Genomic DNA, 26,817 nt, shown 5'->3' with positions numbered 1-26,817 from the left:
CTGATCACGCCAAGGGGAGGAGGGGTGAGACCATATTTCTTAGTTACTTCTTTGTGATCTTCCATATTTTCCAAATGAATGTGTATTGTGTTTGTAAACAGAGCAGTACTGTTTTAACACATCTCCAGCCCCACCTGAGGCCCTTCTAGAGAGGAAGTCTTGAAGCCCTTTGCCCTGTCCTTCCTGAGTGCAGCCGTGTTCTCTAGGCACCCCCAGGGCAGATGCTGAATGGGGAGAGGGATGGGAACCTCGCCCCATGGGAATCCCACCATCTGATGCCCCTTTGACCCACCCCCGCATCCTGACCATCCTCTCTGGTCCTCTGCAGAATGAATGATGAAAGCAGGAAACTCTTCTCTGACTTGGGGAGTTCCTACGCAAAACAACTGGGCTTCCGGGACAGCTGGGTCTTCATAGGAACCAAAGACCTCAGGGGTAAAAGCCCCTTTGAGCAGGTGGGTTCTGGGCCACAACCCGGCCCTGTGAAGGATGGACGAGGAGCTGGGCGGTGGTAGGAAGAACAGTCACCCAGTTACCTCCCGAGGGCCTTAAAATTGGGAGGATTGTGTGGGGAGAGGCCCTTGGTTGTCATTCACTCCAAAGGACAGGGTGGTCTGATTGGCCAGGAAGCCGCCTTGGCCATTTCGCAAAAGCTGGGTCATATGTAAACACGCAAGTATACAGGTAAGTACCAGAAAAGGAAGAGGGAAAAGGAGAAAAGAAGGATGATGGGGAAGTGAGGCATGAAGGAAGGAAAAAGAAATGGAAATATGAAGCTGTGTGACAGGGAAGGGGAACCTGGGGAAAGGAGCAGGATGCCTGTCCCCATCCCTTCAGCCTCCCTGGCTGGGCATGGAGAATACGGGGAGGGAAGTGAGAAGGCAGGGAGGAGGCCAATGCCATCATCACACAAGAGGCGCCAGAGCGGGCAAGTGCAGGGAACCATGTGCTGAGCTCTAGGAAGGGCACCACGATTGTGATTTCTTTCTTAAGCTAGAAAATGTGGTCTTGGTCTGTATGCATGTGTTTCTAAGAGGATGTATTCAGGTAACTAGAAATTGCCTGTGAAGAACTCAGGAGGCCGGTGGGCAGGGGCGGGGGGTGGCGTGGTTCCCGAATGTCCTGTGGGGGTGCTGCAGCAGGGCCCTGGCAAGAGGCCTGAGGCTGCATGGGCAGGTGGTGCTGTTCTGCCCCGAAGCATGGGCTCCAGACCCAGAGGAACCGGCAAGACAGAGGAAGCATGGGAGTACAGGAAGCCCAGCACCAGCTTCACCCACCTGCAACCAGCTGGCTGGGATCTGACGCCCAAAAATGAACCAAGCACCCTGATGGGACTAAGCCAGTCTGTTCTTTGTCCCCACACTTGGGAAACTGGGTTTTAGACAGGTAGCATCTAGAATCTCTTTTTTAATTCCTAAGAGTCAGCCACAATGATTCCAACAGCAGATTTTGCCATTTACATTTTTTTCTTTCATAAACTAAACCTGAGCATTTTAGACACAATCCTAAGTGATTCTATTCTTCTAACATACTTATTACAAGTATATGTATATTTTTTGAGACAGGGTCTCACTCTGTCACTCAGGCTGTAGTGCACTGGCACAATCTCGGCTCACTGCAGCCTCGACCTCCTGGGCTCAAGCGATCCTCCCACCTCTGCCTCCTGAGTAGCTGGGACCACAGGCATGTGCCACCACACCCAGCTAATTTTTTTATGTTTTCTGGAGACAGGGTTTCCCATGTTGCCCAGGCTGGTCTTGAACTCCTAGCCTCCAGTGACCCTCCTCCCTTACCCTCCCAAAGTACTGGGATGATAGGTGTGAGCCACTGTGCCCCATCCCTTATTATTAGTATTAATTAATATTATGTGGTGGTTCTGCCACTTACCAGCCAGTGACTATGGGCAGTGACCCTCTGTGCCTCAGCTTTCCCATCTGTAGAATGGGATGTAAACAGTGCACACTCCCTAGGGCCACCGTGCAGATTAAATACATAAGGCACTGCAGAACAGCACCTGGCATACAGCAAGCCCTCAAGACGAGCTAGGAGTCTTCTTTTTATTGTTGCTATCATTATTGTCATTTGAGGTATCCTAGAGGGACACAGAGAATTTGAGGGGAGGGGCTAGATCTCTCCAACAACTGGTTACCCTTCAGGGCGTGAGAGCAGTAACTGGGCTCTGATCCCATCTCTGAGACCTTGAGCAAGTTGCATCCCCTCTCTGAGCCTCAGTTTCCCCATCCGTGAAGTGGGTTAATAACATCCCACACCCCCATTTAGGTTTAGAGCACAGTGCCCATGCGGGCATGAGTTCTAAACGGCCTCACTCAATGCCTATATTTCTCTGTCTTCTCTCTCTCTAGTTCTTAAAGAACAGCCCAGACACAAACAAATATGAGGGATGGCCAGAGCTGCTGGAGATGGAGGGCTGCTTGCCCCCGAAGCCATTTTAGGGTGGCTGTGGCTCTTCCTGAGCCAGGGGCCTGAAAAAGCTCCTGCCTGACTTAGGAGTCGGAGCCCGGCAGGGACTGAGGAGGAGGAGCAGGGGGTGCCACGTGGAAGTCACTGCCGGTCCTTGCATGCTGTGTCACGCCTCCCCTCCTTGGAAACAGAACCCTCCCACAGTGCATCCTACCCGGGAGACCAGCCTCAGGGGATCCTTCTGGAACCAGCTGTCTGTGGAGAGAACAGGGTGCTTTCGTCAGGGACTGCTGGCGGCCAGTCCTGAGGAAGGACCGACTGCCCTGACTTGAGCCCAATTAAATTTTATTTTTGCTGGTTTTGAATGAACTTTCTGACCACTCCAGTGGCCACATTTCTCCCTGGGATTGAACTGCTCCAGACTCAGCATGGGCCACGGGTCAGACAGGTCGGTGACAGCTTCAGGCTCCCCCTTAGGCAGCTGTGAGGGAGCTGTGTTTCTGGGATTTCCCATGGGCCTGAGAGAATCCTTGGTTCCTGCATAACATGTGGGATGGACGGGAACAGAGGGAGCCGGGGACAGGACGCAAGGAATACTGTCATCACCCGCTGTCTGAAGGAGAGCTGGAGCAAGTCCAGAGCAGGAGAGGGTAAGGAGGGGTAGATCTGAACCCGGCTGGAAGGAGCAGCCAAGCTGTGCTGCTGGCTTCAGGGAAGACAGCCGGGCTGTCTCTGCCCCAGGAGCAGACCCTGCAACAAGGATGCAAGGGCAGGCAGTATATTTGGGAGGTGATTGTGGGAAACACCAGTAGAGAAGTAGGGAAGTGAGATGGCGAGGGAAAGGAGGGGAAGGCAGCCAGTAAAGGGTGTGGTTTCAACCCATCTACCCCTGTGGGGACTGGAGCTAACTCCCACCCAAAGCTCTAGGAATCAGGGTAAAACACGCACCTTGGAGATACTCCACCGGGGAGTGAGGGAGCTGGGGTATTTACACACCGACTCCCATCAGTGGTTTGTTGAGGGCTTCTGGTGTTGGGGATGATATGAATTCCTAGGTGCTTCTTGCCTGCCCTGCCTAGGGAAGAGTGGCCTTCTGTGGCTTCACAGCAAGCCCCCAGCCAAGAGAGGGCAATGCCAGCTGCTGGCAGGCCACAGGAGAACATTGAAATGGGAAGGCCCAAGGGATACGGTGCCAAGACCTGCCTGAGGTTTCTGAGAAGGGCCCAGTTCCCAGGCTCTAGACTAAGTCTTGAAAGGGGGTTGTGGGGGCAGAAAGCGTTGCTACTCAGCCTCCCGGAGTATGTGCTGGGGACACCACCCTTCAATGAAGAAGAAGCCCTCTGCCCAAGCACAGATGCCCACCAGTGGCCTGGGACTCACAGCTCCCAAGACCTGGGGCCTGGGAGCACATCAGATGTGCCAAGATAGCCTGGGGTAGAGACAACAGTGTGTGTGAACCTTCCACCAGGGGCCACAGCAGGTGGGACATGGGCTACAGTTGCAGTGATATCAAAATCAAGGTCCAGGCCAGGCGCGGTGGCTCAAGCCTGTAATCCCAGCACTTTGGGAGACCAAGATGGGCAGATCACCTGAGGCCAGGAGTTTAAGACCAGCCTGGCCAACATATAAAAGTTAGCCAGGCATGGTGGCACTCGCCTGTAATCCCAGCTACTTGGGAGGCTGAGGCAGGAGAATCATTTGAACCCGGGAGGTGGGGGTTGCAGTGAGCTGAGATTGCACCACTGCACTCCAGCCTGGGTGACAGAGTGAGACCCCATCTCAAAAAAAAAAAAAAAAATTCAAAGAGCCCTGGGGAGAGCCATGCTCAGGGTTGGCTGAGGAAGCCAGAAGGTGCCCATCCAGACATCCTGTCAATTCCATCACTCCCTGCCCAACTCACCTCAGCTCACCCTCAGGGATGAAAGGGGGAGCATGCTGGCAGGCCTGAATAACCACTTCCAACCACATCAGTGGACTACCTGGAAAACATCTTCCCAGAAACCTGCTCTGGGAATGAAGCTGGCAGGAAATTTTCATCATGACCATAAACACCTTTGAGAGCTTGGAAATTTCGCTTTACAACAAGCAAGAGTACCTTATAAAATTTTTAAAGAACGTATAAAGACCTCTAAAGTGAGCTTATGAGCAGGGACAGGGCTAGGCAGAGGGCTCTTGGCAGTGGCCACCATTTTAAGACATGGGGTAGCTGCGTGGTTGAAGAGAAGACACATGGACTTTTCCAGAAAGTGCACCGCGCAACACTTCAAAGAAGACAGAGACTATGTCAACTGGCTCAATCAGAGAATGCAGGGAAGAGTCCCAGTTCCCTTTTCCCACATTTTATTGCTAATGGTCAGTCTGAACTCTTCTTTGAAGAACTGCCTTTGGCTACTCATACCTTCTTTGAGCACAAGTGCAAAGAAGACAGACCAGGAAGCTCCTTAGCTAATGACAGGCAGGTGTGGGAATGTGAAAGGCCAGCTCCTAATCCTGGGGCATGATGACCACGAGGTGCGATTTACACTCCAGGATTCCCAGAGGGATCAGGCGGGAACTGGGACTTTGCCTGCAAGTGTCCCTTTGCTTACCTCCTTCCCCTTTCCCATCCTGCTCCTCCACTGCCTTACCAGTGTCCCCAGGGGCCATTCCTTAACAAATCAATCACCTACATGACGATCCCTATCCCAAGTGGGGTCCTGGGGGACCCATCCTAAGAGAGGCGGTGGGCATGGCCAGCTGGATGGGACTGAGCCCCAGCCTGGCCTGGGAGATAAGACCTCCAGGTCTGCAGGAATTGTTGTCATAAAAGGGGTCAGTTCTCAAGGAGAAAGAGCTCAGAGTGGGGGAGCTGCACTTGCCACTGCCATGTGGAGCCCGTGGAAGAGGCAACGTGCTGTTCCACACCAGGAAACACAAGGGAGAGATTAGGGATCATGCCCTCCTCCAGCCTCCTACTCCTTGACAAGGTGTAGGCCTCAGGGGACACATCCTCAGATGCCCAGAATAAGCCAGAAGATAAGCCCAAGTGGCCATCGTTGTACCCCCATAACCCACCAAGGAGACTGCATTCTCAAGCCAGTCACACTAGGCCCCCCTGGGCTGGGTGTCACAAAAGTGGCAAACACCCGTCAGACTCTCAACGTCATTTTCAGGACATTGTGGCCACTACAGGGACCCCCAGGTCAGCTCGAGCTGTAGAGAGTTGGATCTTTATCGCCATAAAGAGTCACCCTCATCACTCAGCAAGCAGTTAAGACTCACCTGCTATGCATCAAGAGTCCGGTAGGCTTGCGGCTGCTGCAGTGAAGAAAACCCAGCAGTCGGTGAAGAAAATCCCACTCAGTCTAGCGCGTGATACAAATCCAGAGACAACATGGCTTGGTAAGGGGGAAGACTACAGGACCCCTGCCCCAGCCTTGGGGATCTAGGAAGGCATCCTGGAGGAAGCAGCACCCACGCTGAGCCCTCAGGAGTGTGTAGGAGCTCGCCAGGCAAAGAAGGGAGGGAAGAACATATCAGGCCAGGGAACAGCACAAACAAGGCCTGGAAGGGGCAGAGGGTGGGTGACAGGGCTGAGTGGGAGGTAGGAGCCCAAGGGGACTTGTGAGCTGGGCAGAGGGCTTGGACTTTGTCCCAGGGCAGGGACACACTGGGAGATTTAAGCTGGGGGCAAGGTGACCGGATCTGCATATTTTGAAAATTCCTTGCTGCTGTGAGAAGGGTAGAGGAAGGGAGGCCAGTGAGGATGTCGTGTCATCCGGGAAGAGAGGGTGGTGGCCTGGACCAGGGGCCTGTCCCGGGGATCATCAGAAAGTGAAATGGATAAGACTTGGGACACTTTCTCACTGGGGTCGGCAAGCCTTAAGGAATCTCTGCAAGCTAATCGTGACCTCAGAACTGGGGGCTTGGATTTGCCTCCCCGCTCCCTGCCACTGTGCCTCCCACCCACCCCAGGAGTGAGGATGGAGCTGTGAGGGGTGGGGTCATAGGGAGAGCTTTCCAGAAGCTGTAATTCTGGTCCTCACCAGTAGGTGGCAGCACAAACTAGAAAGGGAAGGTTGGCAAGGTCTCCTCCCCACACACCCAACCCTTGGGAAAGGCTGTTGTGCCTAATGAACTCGTTATCTGGGACTTCCCAAGGGGCAGTGAACTTATCTTCAGCCTTGCTGATAGTGTAACAACTGCAGCTCCTCACTTCTACAGAGAATTGCAGTTTTCCAGATGTTCTGCTCAGAGCTTTGCATGAATTACCTCATTTCATCCTCATAGCCCCCTCGTCCACGGGGTGGGAACCATTGTTATCCTGTTTTACACAGGAGGAAGATGAGGCTCAGAGAGGTCAAGTGACTTGTCCAAAGTCACATAGATAAGGAGTCTCAGAATAAGGGCTGGAATTCCAGTCTGTCTCCAACATTACATGAAACAGATATGTTTGCCCTAAACATACTGTTTACTCTCAGGTAAACAGTGTTTCTCCCATCCTCGTTCTCCTCCTCTCTTCCTCCCTTCCCCTTTTTCTCCTCCCCCTCTTCCCCTGCTCCTGAATGCCTCTGAAGACTTTTGAAGATTGCACAGAACCTCGGAGTTAGAATTCTCGACCTCTGCCTTCACTGTTTTGGCAGAGATGGAGAGGAAGTGGGTTCAAGGGATTTAGAGCTCCTCTTTTTAAAGCCCAAAGCTCCCCTCACACTTTGTAAGCCTTACTTCCTTCTATAAGGTTGTGGGTCCAGAAGGAGCAGATGTTTACTCTCATTTTTTAGACGAAGAAACAGAGTCTAAGGGATGTGCCCAGCACACGCATTGAGATAGGGCAAAAATGGATCTAGAACACCTGCTCGTTGGTCCTCCACCACCAGCTATCACTTCATAAATTATCTGTTCACGTATTCCAAGTACATCCTCTGTGCCTGGGCTCTGGGGCCTCCACCCCCATTCCTCCTGCCCGTGCCATGTGGCCTGAATGTTGCATTTTGGGTCATTATCCTGCCAGGGGCTGGACTTCAGAGCACAATCACAGGCTCCGTCAACCAGGCTTTCACTGCAGCACTAAGTCACATTTCAGAAGGGCTCCAAGCAGATGGAAAAAATTAATAAATGCGTAAAATTCATTTTCTCTCCTCCCACCCCACCAAGAGTCAAACTGGTGGATAATTATGGGATGGCTGCCAGAGGAATTGGATCTTCAGCGCTGACTTACAGCATTTTTACTGCTCCATCTGACAGCCAATTTAGTCATTTCCCTTTACAATTTTGTGGACTCTCTCCTTTCTGCAGGAAACCCGAAACTGTAATCAGGCCATGACTGGAACAGGGAGAAAAGGAGTGGGGAGCAGCCGAGGAAGGCAGGGGCTGAACCCCAAAGGAAGGGGCAGAAGGAAGAAGCCACATGTTTGCTTGGCTGGAGGGGTCACGGATATTGGAGGAAATACAGTAATAACAACAACAACAGTATTAAGCAGTGCCATGCAGTGAGCACTTTCGATGAGCCAGGACTGCCTTAAGCACTCGACCTACTTAGACTATTTCATTTAATCCTCCATCATGGATTCTTCTACTAATATTGCTCTAGACTCGGGGTAAACTGAGGAGCAGGACAGACCAGGCCCTGGCCTTTGTGGAACTGCCCTTCCAGGCAGAGGAGACAGACAATAAACACAGAAGTCCTATCATTTCAGTTGCTGATGAGTGCTACGACAAAGTAATAAACAGAGAGCCTGGGACCTGCTTTGCAGAAGGCATCGGAGAAAGCTGCTCTGAGGAGCCTGAAGGACAAAAAGGATGGAATCATGCAACGCTCAACATATGGGGAATGGAGGGGAAGTGGGGGAGGGAACATCCCACTCAGAAAGAATAGCAAGTGCAAAGGCCCTGAGACGGGGGGAGAGGTGCTGTGACCCAGAAACTGCCAGGGAGAGGGAGGAGAGGGAAACGGGGTCCTAGCAAGACCGTTGATCAGAACTTGTGGACCATGGGGGATCTCGCTCTGTTGGCAAGGCTGGATCTAGAATGCCTAATTCTTGACTCTCCACCAGCTGCCATTCTGTGAGTCATCTGTGTATGTGCTGCAGGCACCTACTGTGTGCCAGGCACCGTGCTAGAGGAAAGGAAAGGGTGGCAAGTTCTCCCCAACCCACCCGCCTCTTGGGAATGGGTGTTGTGCTTAGTGAACTGGTTATTCGGGACTTTCCAGTGGGCAGTGGACTTATCATTTGTGTTCTTAGCAGCGTGATAGCAGCAGTGCCTAACTTCTCTGAGGAACTGTTGTTTGCCAGATGCTCTGTGCATCCCCACAGCCCCATGCAGTGGGGGCAACTGTTACCCCACCTTTGGTGAAGTGACAGATAAGACGGAGCGACACGCTCTGATTTATGCTTTCACAAAACGATGGCTTGAGCTGTACACACACACCTTACCCCATATAGCTCTGTGCAGTGTGCTTCACACACACACACACACACACACACACACGCACGACATCGTGCCTCCAAGGCCACACAACTCTCGGGGACAGAGCTACAGTTCAAGCCCAAGGTCTCTTCAGCCTTAACCTCGGCCACAAGCTGGCATCACGGAGAAGGAAGAGGCTGGCAAATGAGGAGGAGGGTGACTGCCGGGGGCACTTTGAGAACTTGGCCCCAGGCCTGAAATCCGGCCTCCAGATATTTTCTTGGCCTGAGCCCAGACCAGCCACCCTCCAGCCCTCCCAGGCAGCCTGCTGCCCAGTTGAATGAAGGAGTCCGCTCTCAGAGTTTCTGCCGTGGGAGAGCCCCGGACCTCAAGCGTCTTCAAAGGTCTATTATTAATGGGGCCATCCAGCTGAAGCTGACATCCCCAGCAGCCCTCCCAGAGCTCTGCACCTCAGCCAGCCCATGGCCTCCACTCTCTGGCCCTGTCTGCTGAGCGGTGCCCAGCAAGACGAGAAGGCCAAGTCCTGCCCGCTGGGCCAGCCAGAGGTCACCTGCCGCGCCTGAGCTACCGGTGTGCGGTGAGAGGACTGCTCTGCGTCTTCCCTCGGCTCCCAGCTGCCTCAGTTTCCCTTCCTGAGAAAGGCGGGGTTCTGGGAGGTGAGGAGCTGCAGGGACCCACGAAGGGCATGGAAGCCGCCTGGGGACACTGGCCCGTCTGTCAGGATCAATCGCCCTAAGCCTGTCTGAGGCGCTCCAGGCTTAGGAGCAGCTGTGAAAGCCGCCTTTGTGCCTGGGAGAATGAGCCGCAAGAGGACAGGGGGCCCTGGCCCCGGGAGCCCCTTGGGTCCTGGCTCCTGAGATCAACGCCATCAGGGAAGACCCCAGCCTGGCCCCTGCAGCCCACCCAGGCCTGGTGCCCACTTCGTGCCATGGGAGCAGCCCAGGGGAAGAAGGTAGGAACCCCCAAGTGTCCTGTTGGGGCCCTGGACATGGGAAGGGAGACTAGACCTAGCAAGTGGGAGCCCCAACCCACCTACCCTGAAGCTTCATTTGGCACTGCCCACCAGCCCTCCTCCTGGAACTCACAGCCAAGACTTGCATCTAGAAGGCAGGCTGGGGCTCAGGGAAAAACCAGTGCCCTATCTCTCCATCTCTAGGACAGACTTGGGGACAGCCAAATCTCTCTGGCTCCCTGGTCTTAACCACACACATCTCTACTTCCCTGAGTAAAAGCTCCCTGGGTACCCCTTCCCCATACCTCAGGAGACTGTCTGACACAGGTGGATACAGGGGAAAGATCTTAAAATTGTTATTATTATTATTATTATAAAGTTGACTAACCAGCTGTTACCAGTTGTAGGGCAATGGGCAAGTTATTTAAGCTTTCTGTACCTTATTTCCTCACCTGTAAAATAGGGCCACTAATAATCACTACCTTGGAAAATCATTGTGAAAATTAAGTGAGTGAAAGTGTTTAGAACACTGCCTGGCACTGTGTAGAGGCTTTGCTCCGTTATTATTAGAATTCTGTTCATGTTATTATCTCTCGCCTTCTAAGCCTGAGCTCTCAGCTAGAGGTTTGTAGACAGCACTGCCTTAGCAGTGTTTCTGGAAATGTGCTCTGTGGACCCCTGCATCAGCGTTGTGGTGTGGGGAATAGGAGGGAGCTTGTGAAACAGTCACTTTCTCAGGGCCAGTCAGACCTCCTGGGTCAGCCTCTTAGGGGCAAAGAGGGGAGGGGCCTGCACTTACTAGCTCTCAGGATTGTCCTACATGCTCACTGCTCTCCGCCCACAGCGACTCAGCACTGCCGTCCCAGTGGCATAGCCAGGCTGCCGGGTCCCAGCTCCACCACCCACCTACTGAGGCGATGACCTGAACCCCTCTGGACCTCAGCTTCTTGTTTGTAAAAGGGGGCTGGTACCTGCTTCGTGGGAGGTTCAACAAGATGATGCCTTTGAAGTGCTTTGTGTGCTACCCCACCCCCAGAGGCTCCCCAATAAACAGGGGACTCTGATCCTCAGGCAACCAGTGATGACCTGTTCCATCAAGGTTGAGAAACTCAAGGAAGAAGTAATTTCTTAGCCAGGGTCATGCAGCTAGTGGGGGAAAGAGCAGGGTGCTGTTGTTGTTGCTGTTGTTAATTTGGAAAGAGGAGCTTTATTTCTCATAAAGAGTTGCAGCCTGCAGGGTGGCCATTCTGACAGGCTGGGAAGCATGGCCTCTGGCCAGAATCCAGAAACTGACACTTTGAGGAAGAGGCAAAGGGAATAGAAATTTATGCTGAGCAGCATGGCCAAATATACATATTCAATAAGCTGTGGGAGGAGTCATGCATATTTATGAAAGGAGAAACATCTGCATGCACAGTTGAGCTCCATGCCTCTTATGGGCCCGAGATACAAAAAAATGTTGGCCTTAGTGTGATCAGAGGGTGGAGTTTTCAGCCCTCTGATGTCAAAGGTGAAGCAGGGGGCACAAAAACCCTCACTGTGCATCCTCTGCAGACTGGTTAGAACCGCTCCATGATCCGCGGTCTCTTATCAAGAAAAAATGCTGGTTGGTTTTTGTGTTAAAACCACAAAAGGGAGGCGCAGTTGGTTGAAATCAGTATGGAGTCTTTTGAAAAGGCCGGTTTCTGTTTAGCTCTTAGGGAAGAAAGTCTAATGGAGGTTATCAAGGGATGGGGCACTACGGGGCGCGTGCAACCTCCCATCCCGTCATGGCCAGAAACTTGGTTTTCAAGATTTCTCTGGGGTCTCCTTGGCCAAGAGGGGGTCCGTTCAGTCACTTGCCGGGTAGGGGGGTGTTTAAAGTTTTATTTTTATTTCTTATTTTTATTGGGTAGGATTTTGACCCCGTTCTGCTTGATTCCAAACAACCCAGCCCATCCCACCCTTCCTGGTCCATAGCTCTGTCCACGGCATCTTCCTCAGCCCCACCCCAACCTCCCACAGAAGGCTGTTGGTCAGGCACCTGCTGCCCTGTGCCAGGGCCTGTGTGGAGCTGGAGCCAAGGGTGAGGAGACACAGCCCCTGCCCTTGAGGCCATCCCTGTCAGTTGTGGAGACTGATAGGCAGGTAAAAAATAGTTGGGAGTGTGTGTGACAGTTGAAGCAGAGGTGACTGGGCACATGACCCCTGGGCCAGGAGTCAAAACACAACATCGTTGCTTCTATTCCTCTTAGGCAAGGTCTGGACTTCACTTTTAGGTGAAGTCACCTTTGTCCCTTGGGGAATGTCAGGGGCATAGGCTTTGCCTAGAATCCTAAACCCACACTGGCAGGGGATGGAAGGGATCACGTGGTTGGTTAAGGCCAACCAGAGCCCACCCTTGGAGCCGGAGATCTGTCTCCCAATGGCATGACTGCTACTCAATGGAAGGGAGGGTGGGTGCTGGGCATTTCATTGTAATGGACCTCCAGGAGGAGAGACAGTGTTCTCTCCAGCTGCGGGGTGGGCAGAGAGAGCGGAAGAACGCTGAAAGGGTCGAGGGTGTGACAGATAGACCACGGGGCCAGGAGTCAAAATACAGACATTGTTGCTTCTGTTCTTCTTAGGCAGGGCCTGAACTTCCCTTGGACTTGGCATTTTTTTAAATCTGCCCCTATCAAGGGCACCAAAGTTCCCTTTCCTCTATCAGGGTTTTTGCAAGAAGGTATTTTAACGCACAGAAGCAATCCCTCTAACACTGTTTGGAACATTCCAGAAGTTTCAACATTTGACCCGTTGGGCATGCATTGATACTAGAGAGGTGAGTGCAACCCAGATGTCTGGACAGGAGCCACATTTTAAGCCCTTGCATTGCACAGCAAGGCCACAGGTCCTGGGGCAGCAATGGGTTCAAAAAAAGCACCCTCCATGGGCCTCAGACACCAGCCAGTTCACAGACACCAACAGAATGTGGGCATGCCGTCCTCCACCCCGATCAGCAGCGGTCAGTGCCCTCGCCCAGGATAAAGGACACAACCAAAAGCTTCCAGAGGCTGCCCCTGCACAAGTCCAGTGCCCCAGGCTGCGACCGTAATGACGCCCTTAAAGGGGCTACTAAAAGGAAAATGTTCCTGAGCACAGCTCCCATGCACTGCCGCTTCTGCACCAATTCGCTCATTCAATCTTCAAACAGTTCTTGGACGTGGAGAGTTTTATCCCCCAGAAATCTAGAGACATGGAGAGGTTAAGCAAGAGGCTCAGGGTCACCCAGCTGGTAAGGGTGGAGTTAACATTTGACCCAGGCCACCCTCAGAGCCTGGCCTCTCAAACAGCAAACCCCACTGCCAGCGCTTCTGAAGGTAGAAACACAACAGTGCTCACATCCCACCCGGAGCCCCTCTCGGGGTATCTCATTTAACCCCTCTGAGCCTCAGTTTCCTCAGCTGTCAAGCAGCATGATGATTTACCTTCCACAGTAGGCTTGGGTGAGGTGCCCGGCACTCAGTGGGTGCTCAGGGAATGGCACATGGTCCTGTTGCTGCTGCTCTAGAGGCGGCAGGTGGAGCTTCCGCAGGGCGGGAGGCAGCAGCAGAGGCCCCTGGAGGTTCGTACATTTGGCTTTCATTCTCTAAAACATTTCTCCAAACCCAACACCACCCAGGTTTTTTGTGGCCCTGAAGGAGTCCTGTCCTCTGACCCTGTTATTTACCAAGCCACTCATTGCTTTGCATTCGTCTTCATTATGAGAAAGTTGCCTTGACTGAAACAAAAGGGGAAAAAAAATAGAAGCACTATGGCTAAATTTGATGAATGGCCTGAAAGGGCGTGTTCATTCTCATGGAGCCCAGACGGCATACATCTGGCTGGGCCCTGCTGGCTCCCTGAACAATTTTCCCCACCGATGATGGATGGGCCTGCCTGGTGCTCAGGGCTGCCCAGCCCAGCAGAGGATGCCAGCTCGTTGCACCCAGCTCAGTGACGCGTGAGGACCTCATCAGGAGGCCCTCACAGCCCATGCCATCCTATCACCCCGACTCTGCCCACTGCCTCAGACGGCTTCTCTGAGGGGAATGGGGCCTCGCACCTCACTCCTGGGTGCTATGGAGACTCCACAGCTGGGTTCCCATAGGACTTCTGGGCCCACAATGGGAGGCTCGAGGACAAGAGGAGAAATGTGTCAGGAGCTCATGGGGGTGAGGAAAAAGTACCCCCCCCCCCAGCAAAGGCAGAGCCCCCGTGCTGCCCAGCAGCCTCCTCACTGGGCCCTGGTCTCCGGGATCATTCCAGCCTCTCCACCTTTGCTCATTCCATTTGCCTGCCTGGAACTCCCTCCTGATTTCTATCCACAGCCAACACTTCTGTGCATTCCAGCCCCAGGGCTTGCCCCACCTGCTCTTCTAAGTCTCTGACTGCATGTGAATTGAATTCCAATTGCACTGACAGATGTTCCATCCCAAGGTGTGAGGGAAGATGTCAGAAAGGAAGAAGAGGAATGTCAATTGTCAAGCTCCAACCCCACCAGCAGCCACTATGCTAAATGCTTTTTTTTGGGGGGGGGTGGGGGGTACAGAGTCTCACCCTGTCACCCAGGTTGGAGTGTAGTGGCACAATCTCAGCTCACTGCAACCTCCACCTCCCGGATTCAAGCGATTCTCCTGCCTCAGTCTCCTGAGTAACTGAGATTACAGGTGTACATCACCATGCCCAGCTAATTTTTTTATTTTTAGGAGAGATGGGGTTTTGTCATGTTGGCCAGGCTGGTCTCGAACTCCTGACCTCAAGTGATCCACCCACCTTGGCCTCCCAAAGTGCTGGGATTACAGGCGTGAGCCCAGCCCTAAATGCTTTTTCATGCTATCTGGCCAACACGTCCACAGCCCAGCAAAGTAGAGGCTGCTGTACCCACTTCATGGATGGGCACCACTCAAAGCTGCTCTGCCCTTCATGCCAATTCCAGTCATTACTTGCCTGGGCCTCAGTGCAATTCCCAAGACTTCTGCCCCACCTGACACTGAGCTAGGCATTTAATCCTCACAAATGCCCCAGGAAAGGGCTAACATTCTCACGCCCATTTCGCAGGTTAAGACACTGAGGCTCAGAGGTCACCAGTAAGAAGTGGCAGGGCTAGTGTCGCACTGAGCTGTGCCTAGCCAGGCAGCACTCTCCTGGGCAGGCCAGGCACATTGCATCCTGAGCTCAAGTTCTCCCCACCACCCTGCAACCCCCGTTATGCAGATGTTTGGAAAGCATGCAGACTCAGGGAGAAGAGGTCTGGGGTCAAGTGAAGCCTCTGGCACTCACTCTCTGGGTGATGTTTAAGCTTTGCTTTTCCTCATCTGTAAAATGGGGATTAAAATAGTACCCACTTTAGTATTATTAGTGTGAGAACTAAATGAGAAAGCTCTCGAAGTGCCTGGATGCATTCTGGCCCTTGGGTCTCAGTGTCCCCATCTGGGAATGGAGATGTTTGCATTCAATTATTCCCAGTGCCCTCCCCAACCATGGTAAAAATGAGCTTGTCACTTTGTCCATAGCAAGTCTCAGTGCAAAATGAAAATGTGGGATCCCTTGCTCAAAAATCATTAAGAATCTCAAGACAGCAATAGCAGAGCATTAAACCAAGCACAGGGCCCTTCTGAGCTCAGAGCCCTGTGCAGCTGCACAGGTCACACCCCCCGGAAAGCTGGCCCTAGTCTTTAGTGCCAGCCAAGGGGATGTCTGTGCATGGAAGGCCACATTCCTGAGAGTCAGGCGCAAGCACGCGTGCTGGGGTTGTGAGCGTGGTTTCCCAAGCACTGAACTTCGTCATTTAGTTTCAGGCTCCCCTTTTACTCCATCTGTTTACCCACTAGATTTGAAAGTCTCTGAATGATTTCCTCCTCAGCCTGAGCAAACTGGTAAATACACTGTCCTCCCCTTCCCTGGGAACCATGCCGCCACCTCCTTCACTCCCACCTTCAGAATGGCCTGGGCTGAAACTCCTGAAAAAGTTAGAGTTGACATTTCTCCCCTGGGGAAGCCCAGGGGCAGAAGGTGGGTATAGAGGAGGAGTGGGGACTGGACTGGCTGCAGCCAAAAGGGGCATTTGAAGACAGGCAGGGTGACCTTTGGAGGCAGGAAAGGGCGGTTTTCCTGCTCCCCAAGACCTCCCAATGGGGCTTTTATTTCCTTCTGTCCTTGGTCTTCCCCAAACTGGGTTCAAGGTTCGAATGCCCAGGGCTGCTTCAAACAGGTGTACAGGTTGGGCACTGCACAAAGACAACCAAACCAGAGAACGGGTTAGTGGGACGTCCGGCCCACCCTCTGCCAGTGGAGCCATGTGCCCAGGTGCTGGCTGGGTCTGCCCAGGAGGAGTATGCTGCTTCGTCATTCCACAACGTCATCCCGCACAGCCCTGTAACCGCCTCTTCCGAGACTAAAACCTTCCCCATCCAGTCTTATGGCTGGAAGCCCAGCTTGGGAGGGAGGAGGAATCAAAAGAGAAAGAAAGGAAAAAAGATGTCGGCTCAGCCGAGACTTTTCCAGGAAGCTTTCGCTGAGTGGATCTCGAATATCTATACAGGGTGAGGGGCTTAGATAAGTGTGCAAGAGCGGGGCAAGCTTGTCTCAGAACCGCATGTGCATAACCAGGCCTACAGGTTTTGCTAAGCCTGTAGGATTATCGGGGGTGGCTGGGAAGGCCAGAGAGATTAGAAGGGGGTCAAGTTCCTCAGGGACCCCCTGACACCAGCACTCTCCCCACTTCCCCGGACTGGGCAAACCCCATCACACTCAGAGCTCTCTGGTCTCTCCTCCACGCTGACCACTCTGTGATTTCATGTTTAGTCCTGTGATTTACCCATGAGGGAAGGGAGGCCGTTTGATTTTTGGCTTACCATTGTGACACAGAAGGTGCTCCATAAATTAATTAAGGTAGGGAGGGCAGGAGAGAGGACGCTGATTTCCCAGAAGTAACTCAGCCTCCCTGGGTTGAAGGCCAATCTCATGGAAGGATCCATGCAGAACCTCAGGCTGGGGGGAGGGACATGGACTGGGTCCTTCAGTTTCCCCCACATGTCCCTCCTTCCCCTCCAATGGCTCTAAGGCTCTGATCCAAATTCCCACATTCCTCACTCTGCCTCCACCTCCTCACCACACACACATACACACATTTACACACACTTTCCACCTGCACAACTTCCTGGCCAAATGCAAAATCCCTCATGGCTTGTTCATCATTTATTCAACAAATGTTGACTGGGCACCTAGTGGATACCAGGGACCCAGGCACTGGAGATAGATGAGTGAATGGGACTCAGGCTCACCCTTGGGGTGCACAGCCCCATGGGAGAGAAATAAGCCACCCCCAGTGACAGAGCAAGTGCTGGGTGCTATGATGAGGGAAGCAGATAGGACCTGGGGCACTGAAGGGGGATCCACAAGGCCGAGAGGTGAAGGATGAAGAGGGGTTTATCAGGTCAGGAGGCAGGGAGAGGTTTCCAGCAGGGAATAGCATCTGCCAAGTCCTGGAGGTATGAGAGGCTGTGGCATGTCCCAGGAACTGAAATAACTTGCTTTTCCAGCTCCTCTTCAGAAGCCTCGTAGTGGCCCCCAAATTCCAGGTTCTGGGGTTAGGGACTGCCACAGATCTGGTTCGGTGGCACCTTAACTTCTCCCAACTACCCTGCACTTACCCTGCCATGCCATCCTCTCCTCTCAAAAAACAACTATGTAAAGTCCGGGTACAGTGGCTCATGCCTGTAATCCCAACAATTTGGGAGGCCAAGGTGGGAGGATCACTTAAGCCCAGGAATTCAAGACCAGCCTGGGCAACATAGTGAGACCCATCTCTACAAAAAAAGAAAAACTAATTAGTTGGGTGTGGTGGTTCACCTGTAGTCCCAGCTACTCAGGAGGCTGAAGCAGGAGGATTGCTTGAGTCCAGGAGGTCGAGGCTGCAGTGAGTCGTGATAGCACCACTGCACTCCATCCTGGGTGACAGAGTAAGATCTCGTCTCAAAGAAAAAAAAACGCAACTATGTTTCTGCCTCAGACTCTTTGATCAAGGAGAGCATTTTTTTTTCTGTCTTCTTTCTTTTGCTCATTATTCAAAATAGAGCTCACAGAGAAAGAAAGAGAGACATAGAGACAAAGACACAAGAGGTAAATCACAAAGAGAAAGTCCCCCAGAAACAGAATTGAAGAAACCCCAAACTTGCCCCCCTGACTTCTCCCCCTGCCCCAACATCACCCTCCAGGTGCCCACCAGGGCCCTTCCTCACTCCCAGATGTTCTAAGACCTGAAGAGAGGAAGAGGTTACAGGGGGCCAAGATGGCCGCCTTCCCCCCATCCTCGGGCCTTGGGGCCAAATCTCATTTCCAAGACAGTAGAGAGAAGGAAATTATTTTAATTCTTTTTAAATCCACTTTTATCTTAGTCCACCTCCTCCTAATCCAATCTTCCTCATTTACTAATAAGAAATAAAATATTCGCTTCAGAGGCCCTGAATGAGGGGCCCTGGGCAAGATGGCCTCCGTCTCTGGGCTCCCACTCTGGGCTCCATGTCAAAGCAGAGAAGGTAGCTGTGCTGCCCACCGGTTTAGGGGTAAAGTGAGGCGGGGGAGAAGAAGAGAGGGCAGCAACAGTCATTCTTCGGAGGGCCAATTCTACCCCAGGTGCAGAGCGAGGGCCTCATGTGAGCAGCATCACTGGCTTCTCTGAGCAGCCTGGCATGGGTAGTTTTCCCCATTTCACAGCCGCAAAGGGCTCAGATAAGATTACACTGTGCAAAAGCAGGCTGGTGTTCAGATTCCCCCACATGCACCAAAAGCCAAGGCCTTGAAGAAACCTTGCACAACACAGCCAACCTGGGCCTACACCCTTGAGCCTCACTCAGTCCTTCTCATCTGCAAAATGGCACTTCCTGAAGGTAAATAAGGATGCCTTCTAATAATTGAACCACCATGGAATCCTCACCACAAACCCAGCCACAAAGGTATCAAGGTCCCCATTTCACCAAAGCAGACACCTGACTCAAAGCAGTTGAGTTCACGTCTCAAGATCACAGAGCCAACAAGTGCCAGCGCTGGGACTTGAACTTGGATACTTCTGGCTCCACAGCCCACGTTCTCATCGACTTGTTTTTCGTGCGTCAGGATTGAAGCTGTTCATCTCAAGCCAGAATAAATCTTCACCTTGTGCAAGACAGAGTTAATAGTAGGTAGTGGCTCCACTCCCCTGGGAGTAGCACTGAAGAGGGGCCTAAAGTTCAGGAGAATTTAATTTCTATCTTGAAAGGGTTTGGAGGTGGGGCAGGAGGGGCCAAATCAAAAGCCAGCTTTCTTGCAGGCAGAAACCCAAAAACGCAGCTCCCTCCCTGGGCCCCAGGGATCAGCTTTCAGAACATTGTGTCTCCCAAACTAACTTGAACAAGAGGCTTTGTGTAAGTCAGAGATCAGATCTCAGGGCCTGGGGCAGAGAGAAAGGGGAGGAGCTGGAACTTTCTTTTTCATCTAAAATCTAAGATGACAAAGCCTGCCCCGGGGAAGCTGGAAGAGCCTGGCTTGTTCTAGGTGACATCCCACTCCTCAGGAAGCTCAGGACGGGGCCTGAGGTGTCCCATAGGGATGTCACACCCAGAACCTGCAGGAACTCAGCCAGAAACGGGGCGGTGTCTGTCCTTTTTGAGGGACCACCGGGGATTTTTCTCTACCCACCTGAGCTCTGGGAATAGGTAGGGGTCATTCTGGGGTGTATGATGTGGTGCCTGCTCAGGAAGAGGCCTGCCAGTGAGACCCGCGGGCCCTGAAACGGCCATCACCTGTGAAGGTCCCATGCTGACTCTGCCATCACAAGCAGGCACTGTGAAGTGACACGGGAGTTTCCTGGGACAGCCATAACAAATGATCCAGAAACTGGGTAGCCGAGGCCAGGCGCGGTGGTTCATGTCTGTAATCCCAGCACTTTGGGAGGCCAAGGCAGGCAGATGACAAGGTCAAGAGATCGAGACCATCCTGGCCAACATGGTGAAACCCTATCTCTACTAAAAATACAAAAAATTAGCCAGGTGTGGTGGCGCGTGCCTATAGTCCCAGCTGTTTGGGAGGCTGAGGCAGAAGAATCACTTGAATCCAAGAGGTGGGGGTTGCAGTGAGCTAAGATCGCGCCACTGCACTCCAGCCTGGAGACAGCAAAACTCCATCTCGGAAAAAAAGAAAGAAAGAAAGAGAGAGACGGGCGCCTGTAGTCCCAGCTACTTGGGAGGCTGAGGCAGGAGAATGGCGTAAACCCGGGAGGCGGAGCTTGCAGTGAGCTGAGATCCGGCCACTGTACTCCAGCTCGGGTGACAGAGCGAGACTCTGTCTCAAAAAAAAAAAAAAAAAAAAAAAAAAAAAAAGAAAGAGAGAGAGAAAGAAAAGAAAAGAAGAAAAAGAAAGAAAAGAAAGAAACTGGGTAGCTGAAAACAACAGTTTATTCTCGCACAGTTCTGGAGGCTAGAAGCTGGAAATCAGGGTGTTGGCGGGGCAAGCTCCTCAGAAGGCTCTCAGAGGATCTGTTCCATGCCCTTCTCTCAGCTTTTGGTGTTGCCTGCAATCCGTGGTGTTCTGCCCTTGTCATCACAGTAGTGGTGCGGGGTGTGTGTGTGTGTGTGTGTGTGTGTGTGTGTGTTCTCCTCTTATAAGGACACCAGTCAGATTCGATTAGGGCCTACCCTAATGCCCTCATCTTAACTTGACTACGTCTGCTTTCCAAATCTACATTTGCAAATAAAGTCACATTCACAGGTAGGAGCTAGGACTTCAACATTCCTTTGGGGAGATATAGTTCAACCCTTAACAGTCATGCCTGGACCCCCGGACCTCTGTACTTAGTGGACACTCTTCTCGGGCACCTGAAGTTCTACATTCCTCTGGCTGAGACCCATCCATCCTCTGCCAGCTGCTCTCCTGGGGCCTCAAGTCCAATGTAGCTCTTGTCCAGCTGCAGTGGGTTCCCATATGACAGAGCCAGAATGAGCTACTTTAATTCTGAATCTGATCCTCTCTTCTCTCCAGTAAAACTCTTCAAGAGCAGTTACAAGGAACTCCACAGGCCCTGGCTGATCGTGCTCTGGGCTCCCTACTCCATACACACTGGGCTCCACAGGTATCTCTGACAGATCAATCTCTTCCCCACCTCAGAGCTTTTGTCTCCACTGTTCCCTCCACCTGTGCACCTTTCCCTAGGTCTCCTCATGATTGACTCCTTCTGGTTTCAGCTCTGAGACAAGTCTTTTTTTTTTTCTTTTTTTTTAGACAGGGTCTGGCTCTGTCACCGAGGCTGGAGTGCAGTGGCAAAACCTTGGCTCATTGCAACCTCTGCCTTCAGGGCTCAAGTGATCCTCCTATCTCAGCCTCCTGAGTAGCTGGGATTACAGGCACACACTACCATGCCCAGCTAATTTTTGTAATTTTTGTAGAGACAGTGCCTCACCATGTTGCCCAGGCTGGTCTCCAACTTCTGGGCTCAAGGAATCCACACGCCTCAGCCTCCCAAAGTTCTGGTATTACAGGCGTAAGCCACTGCACCAGCCTTCTCCATCTTCCCTCCAGCTAAATTCCCCCCATCTTGGTCCCAAGTCCTGCAGTTGCTTCACAGAGCTTACCATCATCTGAAATTTCCTTCCTTGATTATTTCTTTAACTGTTTCAAATCTAACTTCCCCCATCAGCATGTTGTCTCTGTAACGGCACAAGAAAATCTTTAGATTCAAATGACAATGAAAATACTATATATTAAAACTTGGAGGAAGCAGCTAAAATGGTCCTTAAGAAGAAGGTTATAGTTTTACATGCATATTGAAAAGAAGACTGAGACTTACTGAGATAAATGTCAAAGTTACAAAGTTGGTAAAAGAACAACAGAAACAATCTAAAGAATGTAAAAGTCATGAAAAAACTAAAATAAGAACCAAAATTAAAGAAAAAAAAATACATGATATTGAAGATGGCCAAAAATTGGTTTCTTTAAAAAGGTACTACAGAATGATGTAGTTGGCTTTAAGAAACATCTAGAAAATATTGTTGAACAAAATTGGCTTGGGCCAGACATGGTGGCTCACGCCTGTAACCCCAGCACTTTGGGAGGGCGAGGTGGGCAGATCACTTGAGATCAAGAGCTCAAAACCAGCCTAGCCAACATAGTGAAACCCCATTTCTACTGAAAATACAAAAATTAGCCAGATGTGGTAGTGTGCACCTGTAATCCCAGCTACTCAGGAGGCTGAGGTGGTAGAATTGCTTGAACCCGGGTGGTAGAAGTTGCAGTGAGCTGAGATCATGCCACTGCATTCCACCAGCCTGTGTAACAGAGTGAGTTAGTAACAGTTAAAGAAATTGAATCATCCATGTATGGTGGCTCACACCTGTAATCCCAGCACTTTGGGAGGCCAAGGTGGGTGGATCACTTGAGGTCAGGAGTTCAAGACCAGCCTGGCCAACAAGGCAAAACCCTATCTCTACTAAAAATACAAAAATTAGCCAGGCATGGTGGCAGGCCCCTGTAATCCCAGATACTTGGGAGGCTGAGGCAAGAGAATCGCTTGAACCCAGGAAGCAGAGGTTGCAGTGAGCCGAGATCACGCCACTACACTCCAGCCTGAGCAACAAGAGAAAAACTGCATCTCAAAAAAAAAAAAAAAGAAAAGAAAAAGAAATTGAATCATGAGTTACTATCAGAACAGCAGTTTTATAGGTGAGTTCTATTAAACTTTAGAGGAATTCATCAGTTTGGTTTCAGGCAGAGTCTTCTAGATAATAGAAAATGAGGGAAAAATTCCCACTTCATTTTATAATAAAATAACTTATACTGAAATTAAACAAGGACAATGAAAGAAAAGTAAATTACAGGCCAATTCACTCATGACATAGATGCAAAAAAAAAAAAAAAAAAAAAGCCCTAAGCAGGACTCCAAAATCCCACAGCCAGGACCTGGTGGCACAGAAATTCTTTTTAGTCACATTCCCCTGACACCTCCTCTCTGTGAGTCTGGCCTGGGACAGCACAGCTAATGGGCTCCACCCTGAAATGGCCACGGGCTCTCTTTCCTCTGGAGCCAGAGCCAGGCCAGAGTCAGCGGAAAGTTTCAGTGGCAGTTTTTCCAGGGATCTCCCAACCAGGCTCAGCCAGGGGAACACTGGAGAGAGACTGACTTCCCCTAGTGACTGATGCTGGTCCAGTCCAGCCCACTGGCACTTCCCAGGGACAGCAGGCTGCAGGCAGTTGTGGCACCTGCAGGAGCCAGAGCCAGAAGTCTGTCTGAGGCAGATGTAACATATAGACCTTGGACAGGCCATAAGGGTTGGACTTCCACCTTCTGCCTCCTGCCTGTCAGTCTCCACCATCCCAGGGCAAAGACTTGGCAGCTGTGGGAAGCTGAGCACTTGGGAGGGTTGAGCCTCCCCAAGACTCACCTCTCCCAGGGAGATATGGCCCTAGGGTACCCAATCCTAGAGAGGGGAATATGAGGGAAGGCTTCCTGGAGGAGATGCCATCTAAGCAGAGTCCTGAAGGAAGGAGCCAGGCAAAGAGGAGGGCAACAGTGTTCTCGGTAGAAAGATCTGATTGTACAAAGGCCAGAGGAGAGAAGCCTTGCTGGCACTCAGGGCACTGAGAGCAACTTGGTCAGGCCAGAACAGCAGGCAGGGGCTAGGCAGGGCAGGAAGAGGGGTGAGTGCTGTAAGAGAGAGGACACAGGGGCCAGAGGTTGGTGGAGTCTGGGAAACCAGACCAAGGACCTTGGCATGGGAGGGCTGAGGTCAGCTCGCTGGAGTCAGCTCTAGCACAGCATGAGAAGCCTGGGCAGTGAAGTCAGACAACCCGCAGTTTGACTCCTGCTCCCCATCTCACTAGCTCTGTAACCTTGGCCACCTCCTCGATCTCTCAGCCTCAGTTTCCTCATCTATAAAATAGATCGGTAATAGAATCTACTGAGCACAGTCCTTGACACATAGTGTGAGCTCAACAAATGGCTGCTATTTTATCTGACAAAACAGGCAGTTGGCTCCCTTGGGCTGGATTTCAGGGCAGAGTCACGGCTGGCAATATGGAGCTGCCGACCATCAGCAGTACAGGTCCTTCCAGAGAGGCGGTAACTGAAGCCCCAGTGGAGGAGGTAATGGGGAGGACAGCGGTAGAAACTGTTCCCTGAGCGCCGTCAATTCCTGCAGCATGGGAGTGGAGAGTCAACTACAGTTGCTTGCCAGGAGGGAAAAGACCCACAGGGCTGCTGGTACAATAAAAATAAATGTGACTCCAAACTGTGCATAAAGATAACTGATAACAGGCAGGTGGGGGATGATAGGTGATTGGATTTTTTTCCTCTTTGTTTTCTGATACTTCCCACAATACTTTATTTTTATTATTTTAAGAGGTGAACTTAGTGCTGCCATTTTTCGAACTTTTCTCATTTCTTTATTTCTCAAACAATACATTATTATTGTAGAAAAATCAGCAAGTATACCACTGTGACACTGTGGCATGAGTCTGTGCAGATTTTCACCCCTCCACCTGGTTACATGGGTCTTTTTTTTTTTTTTTTACAAGGTCTCTCTCTGTCTCTCTGTCACCCAGGCTGGAGTGCAGTGGTGTGACCACAGCTCACTTCAGCCTCGACCTCCCTGGCTCAAGTGAGCCTCCCATCTCAGCCTCCCAAGTAGCTGGCACTATAGGTATGTGCCACCAGGCCCGGCTAATTTTTGTATTTTTTGTAGAGATGAGTTATCACGATGTTGCCTAGGCTCGTCTCTAACTCCTAGGCTCAAGTGGTCTGCCCCCCTCAACCTCCCAAAGTGCCAGGATTAGAGGTGTGAGCCACTGCGCCCAGTCCAAGACATTTTTCATGGGTGCATAGCATTCCACTGATAAAAACATGCCACAGTTTTTTAGACCAATCCCTGATTTTTGTATATTTAGGTTGTTTTCATTCCTTCATATCTTAGTAGATATATGTTGGTGCACATCCTTTATTCTTTCTTTGGCATAGATTTTGCGTTTAGGTTCATGGGTGAGTTTCTATGAAGTTGGATGCAAAATGCTATGTGTATGCGAGGACATGTAGACTTTCCAAAGAGAGAGAGAACATGGCCTTGTCAGATCCTTAAGGAAGCTGGTTTCCCAGAGTTAAGAACCTGCTGCTACGAAGGAAAAAAAAAAAAACCACGCAATCTGCAGGCTGTGACTCATCTCCTCTCTGTCTTCATTCTCACACAGAGCAGTTTGGCAACAAACAATTTCATTTCAAAAAATAATTTACCATTTAGTTAGTAATTACTATGTGCAGAGCTCTATCCAAATACTTTACATGCACCATCCTACAACAACCCCATGAAGTCGGCACTATTGTTATACCCGTTTTATGGAGGAGAAACAGCTCAGAGAAGTCAGGTACCTTGTGAAGGCTACACAGTAGGTCAATGGGGAACCCAGGAATCAGATCCAAGCAGCTGTCTCAGAGCTCTCTGAGCCTCCCACTTTCGCAGGCATCAATGCCCAGTGCAGTGGGTGGGGTTCCCAGAACCCAGGAAGCAATCCCTGAAGCAGCATTTCCCCAGCTGCTCTCAACCAAGTTGTCAAGGCTCTCTGGGCTGAGTTTCCATCAGGGACCTGCCCATAAACAGATGCTGCAGAACATCAACATTACCTGCCTGATTGGAGGAGCCATCCAGGTTGGGCAAACATCACACTGGCTGGGCTCATCCTGCTGAAGCCACACCTGTGACACCCCCACCTGCTCATAATGACACCCTCTCTGGGAATACAGGGCCAGTTGTCAAGATTCTGCTGATCTTAGACTGGGAGTGGGGAGTGAAGGGGATGGAGCTGATGTTGGGGGCCCCTGGGCAGGGCCTCCTTGCACATTGGGGCTTGTATTAGTTCATTCTCATGATGCTATGAAGAAATACCCATGACTGGGAAATTTATAAAGAAAAGGTTTAATTGACTCACGGTTCCATATGGCTGGGGAGGCCTCAGAAAACTTACAGTCATGGCAGAAGGCGAAGGGAAGGAAAGGCACTTTCTTCACAGGGCGACAGGAAGAAGTGCTGAGCAAAGGGAGAAAAGTCCCTAATAAAACCCTCAGATCTCGTGAGAACTCACTCACTATCATGAGAACAGCATGGGGTAACCGCCCGCATGATCCAATCACCTCCCACCAGGTCCTTTCCCACGTGGATTACGGGAACTACAATTCAAGATGAGATTCGGGTGGGGACACAGCCAAATCACATCAGGGCTTATGTCTGCAGCAGCACAGCCCAGAGGCAGCATTATCTGGCATGAAGCAGCCAACTCCAAATGCCGGAAGAGCGGCCAGAGTTTCCTTGAGGTTAACCAGCCGCTGCTTCACCCATCCACTCGGGTGGAAAAGGGTGGCCCCTGGAAATTTGAGAATTCCTCTGGGAATATCAGTGATAAAGCTTTTAACAGATGGATTTATTGAGCACTTACTATACACCACCTATGCAAGCAGCTTCAGTTATCTCATTTATCTTCTCATCAACACTTTTGTTATCCCCATTTCTCAGATGCGAAACTTAGGCATGGAGAAGTTAAGGGGGTGAAAGAGCTAGGAAGTGTCAGGGTAGAGATCTATGCCAAGGCAGAGTCCACAGCCTTCTCTCTCTATCCCTCAGCAAATTCAGGGTACTAAGGATAAAGTTCCAAATTTGGACTCTACCACTGACAGCGAGCTTCCCAGGGGCAGGGACTTCGTCATCCCACAGGCTGAGCCTCACGGATGGGCGTAAGTGGTCCTGCATGAGACAAATCTGGGATGCCACTTGCCAGCTGTGTGGCCTCGGGAGAGTTACTTACCATCTCTGAGCTTCAGTTTCCTCATCTATGAAAGGCAGCTAGTAACTCCTATTTAGTCTGGTGGTTGTACGCAGGTAATGAGATGACTCAGCGTGATGCCTGGCCTGTGGTGCCATATCTGGTAGACAGAAGTGGTTGTCATTGGTGCTGTTGTCATTTCTATCTTGCACGTGATTCAGCTGCTGTCTCCTCAGGTCCATTAAAAATCAGCCTCTAGAAGGGAA

At 51.3% G+C, this 26,817-nt stretch overlaps 2 protein-coding genes and 1 long non-coding RNA gene across 6 annotated transcripts in view; 2 read left to right on the top strand and 1 right to left on the bottom strand.

The window, feature by feature from the left end:
- Window positions 1–2,790, top strand: part of FAM3D (FAM3 metabolism regulating signaling molecule D) — a 33,779-nt gene extending 30,989 nt beyond the window's left edge. For both annotated transcript variants that reach the window (XM_005547502.5, XM_065540857.2), the window contains exons 9-10: window positions 329–455; window positions 2,364–2,790. In XM_005547502.5, the coding sequence (XP_005547559.1) occupies window positions 329–455; window positions 2,364–2,453 (217 nt within the window). In that variant the 3' untranslated portion in view covers window positions 2,454–2,790. The remainder of the gene's footprint in view (window positions 1–328; window positions 456–2,363) is intronic.
- The window catches only part of LOC135969736 (uncharacterized), a 38,932-nt gene that overhangs the window by 9,148 nt on the left and 2,967 nt on the right, over window positions 1–26,817 (bottom strand). Inside the window, exons 2-3 of the long non-coding RNA XR_010585154.2 lie at window positions 26,594–26,711; window positions 25,724–25,821 (exon numbers count right to left, since the gene is read on the bottom strand). This is a non-coding gene — a long non-coding RNA (uncharacterized lncRNA). The remainder of the gene's footprint in view (window positions 1–25,723; window positions 25,822–26,593; window positions 26,712–26,817) is intronic.
- Window positions 9,143–26,817, top strand: part of FAM107A (family with sequence similarity 107 member A) — a 63,573-nt gene continuing 45,898 nt past the window's right edge. For all 3 annotated transcript variants that reach the window (XR_012431300.1, XM_045385968.2, XM_005547499.4), the window contains exon 1: window positions 9,143–9,781. Coding sequence is in view for 1 of the 3 variants with exons in the window: in XM_005547499.4 (XP_005547556.1) it covers window positions 9,758–9,781 (24 nt within the window). In the remaining 2 variants the exon portion in view is untranslated. The remainder of the gene's footprint in view (window positions 9,782–26,817) is intronic.

Source organism: Macaca fascicularis, chromosome 2 (assembly GCF_037993035.2).
Source record: "Macaca fascicularis isolate 582-1 chromosome 2, T2T-MFA8v1.1".
NCBI classification, from domain to species: Eukaryota; Metazoa; Chordata; class Mammalia; order Primates; family Cercopithecidae; genus Macaca; species Macaca fascicularis.
This window is presented reverse-complemented; position numbering and strand designations above follow the sequence as displayed.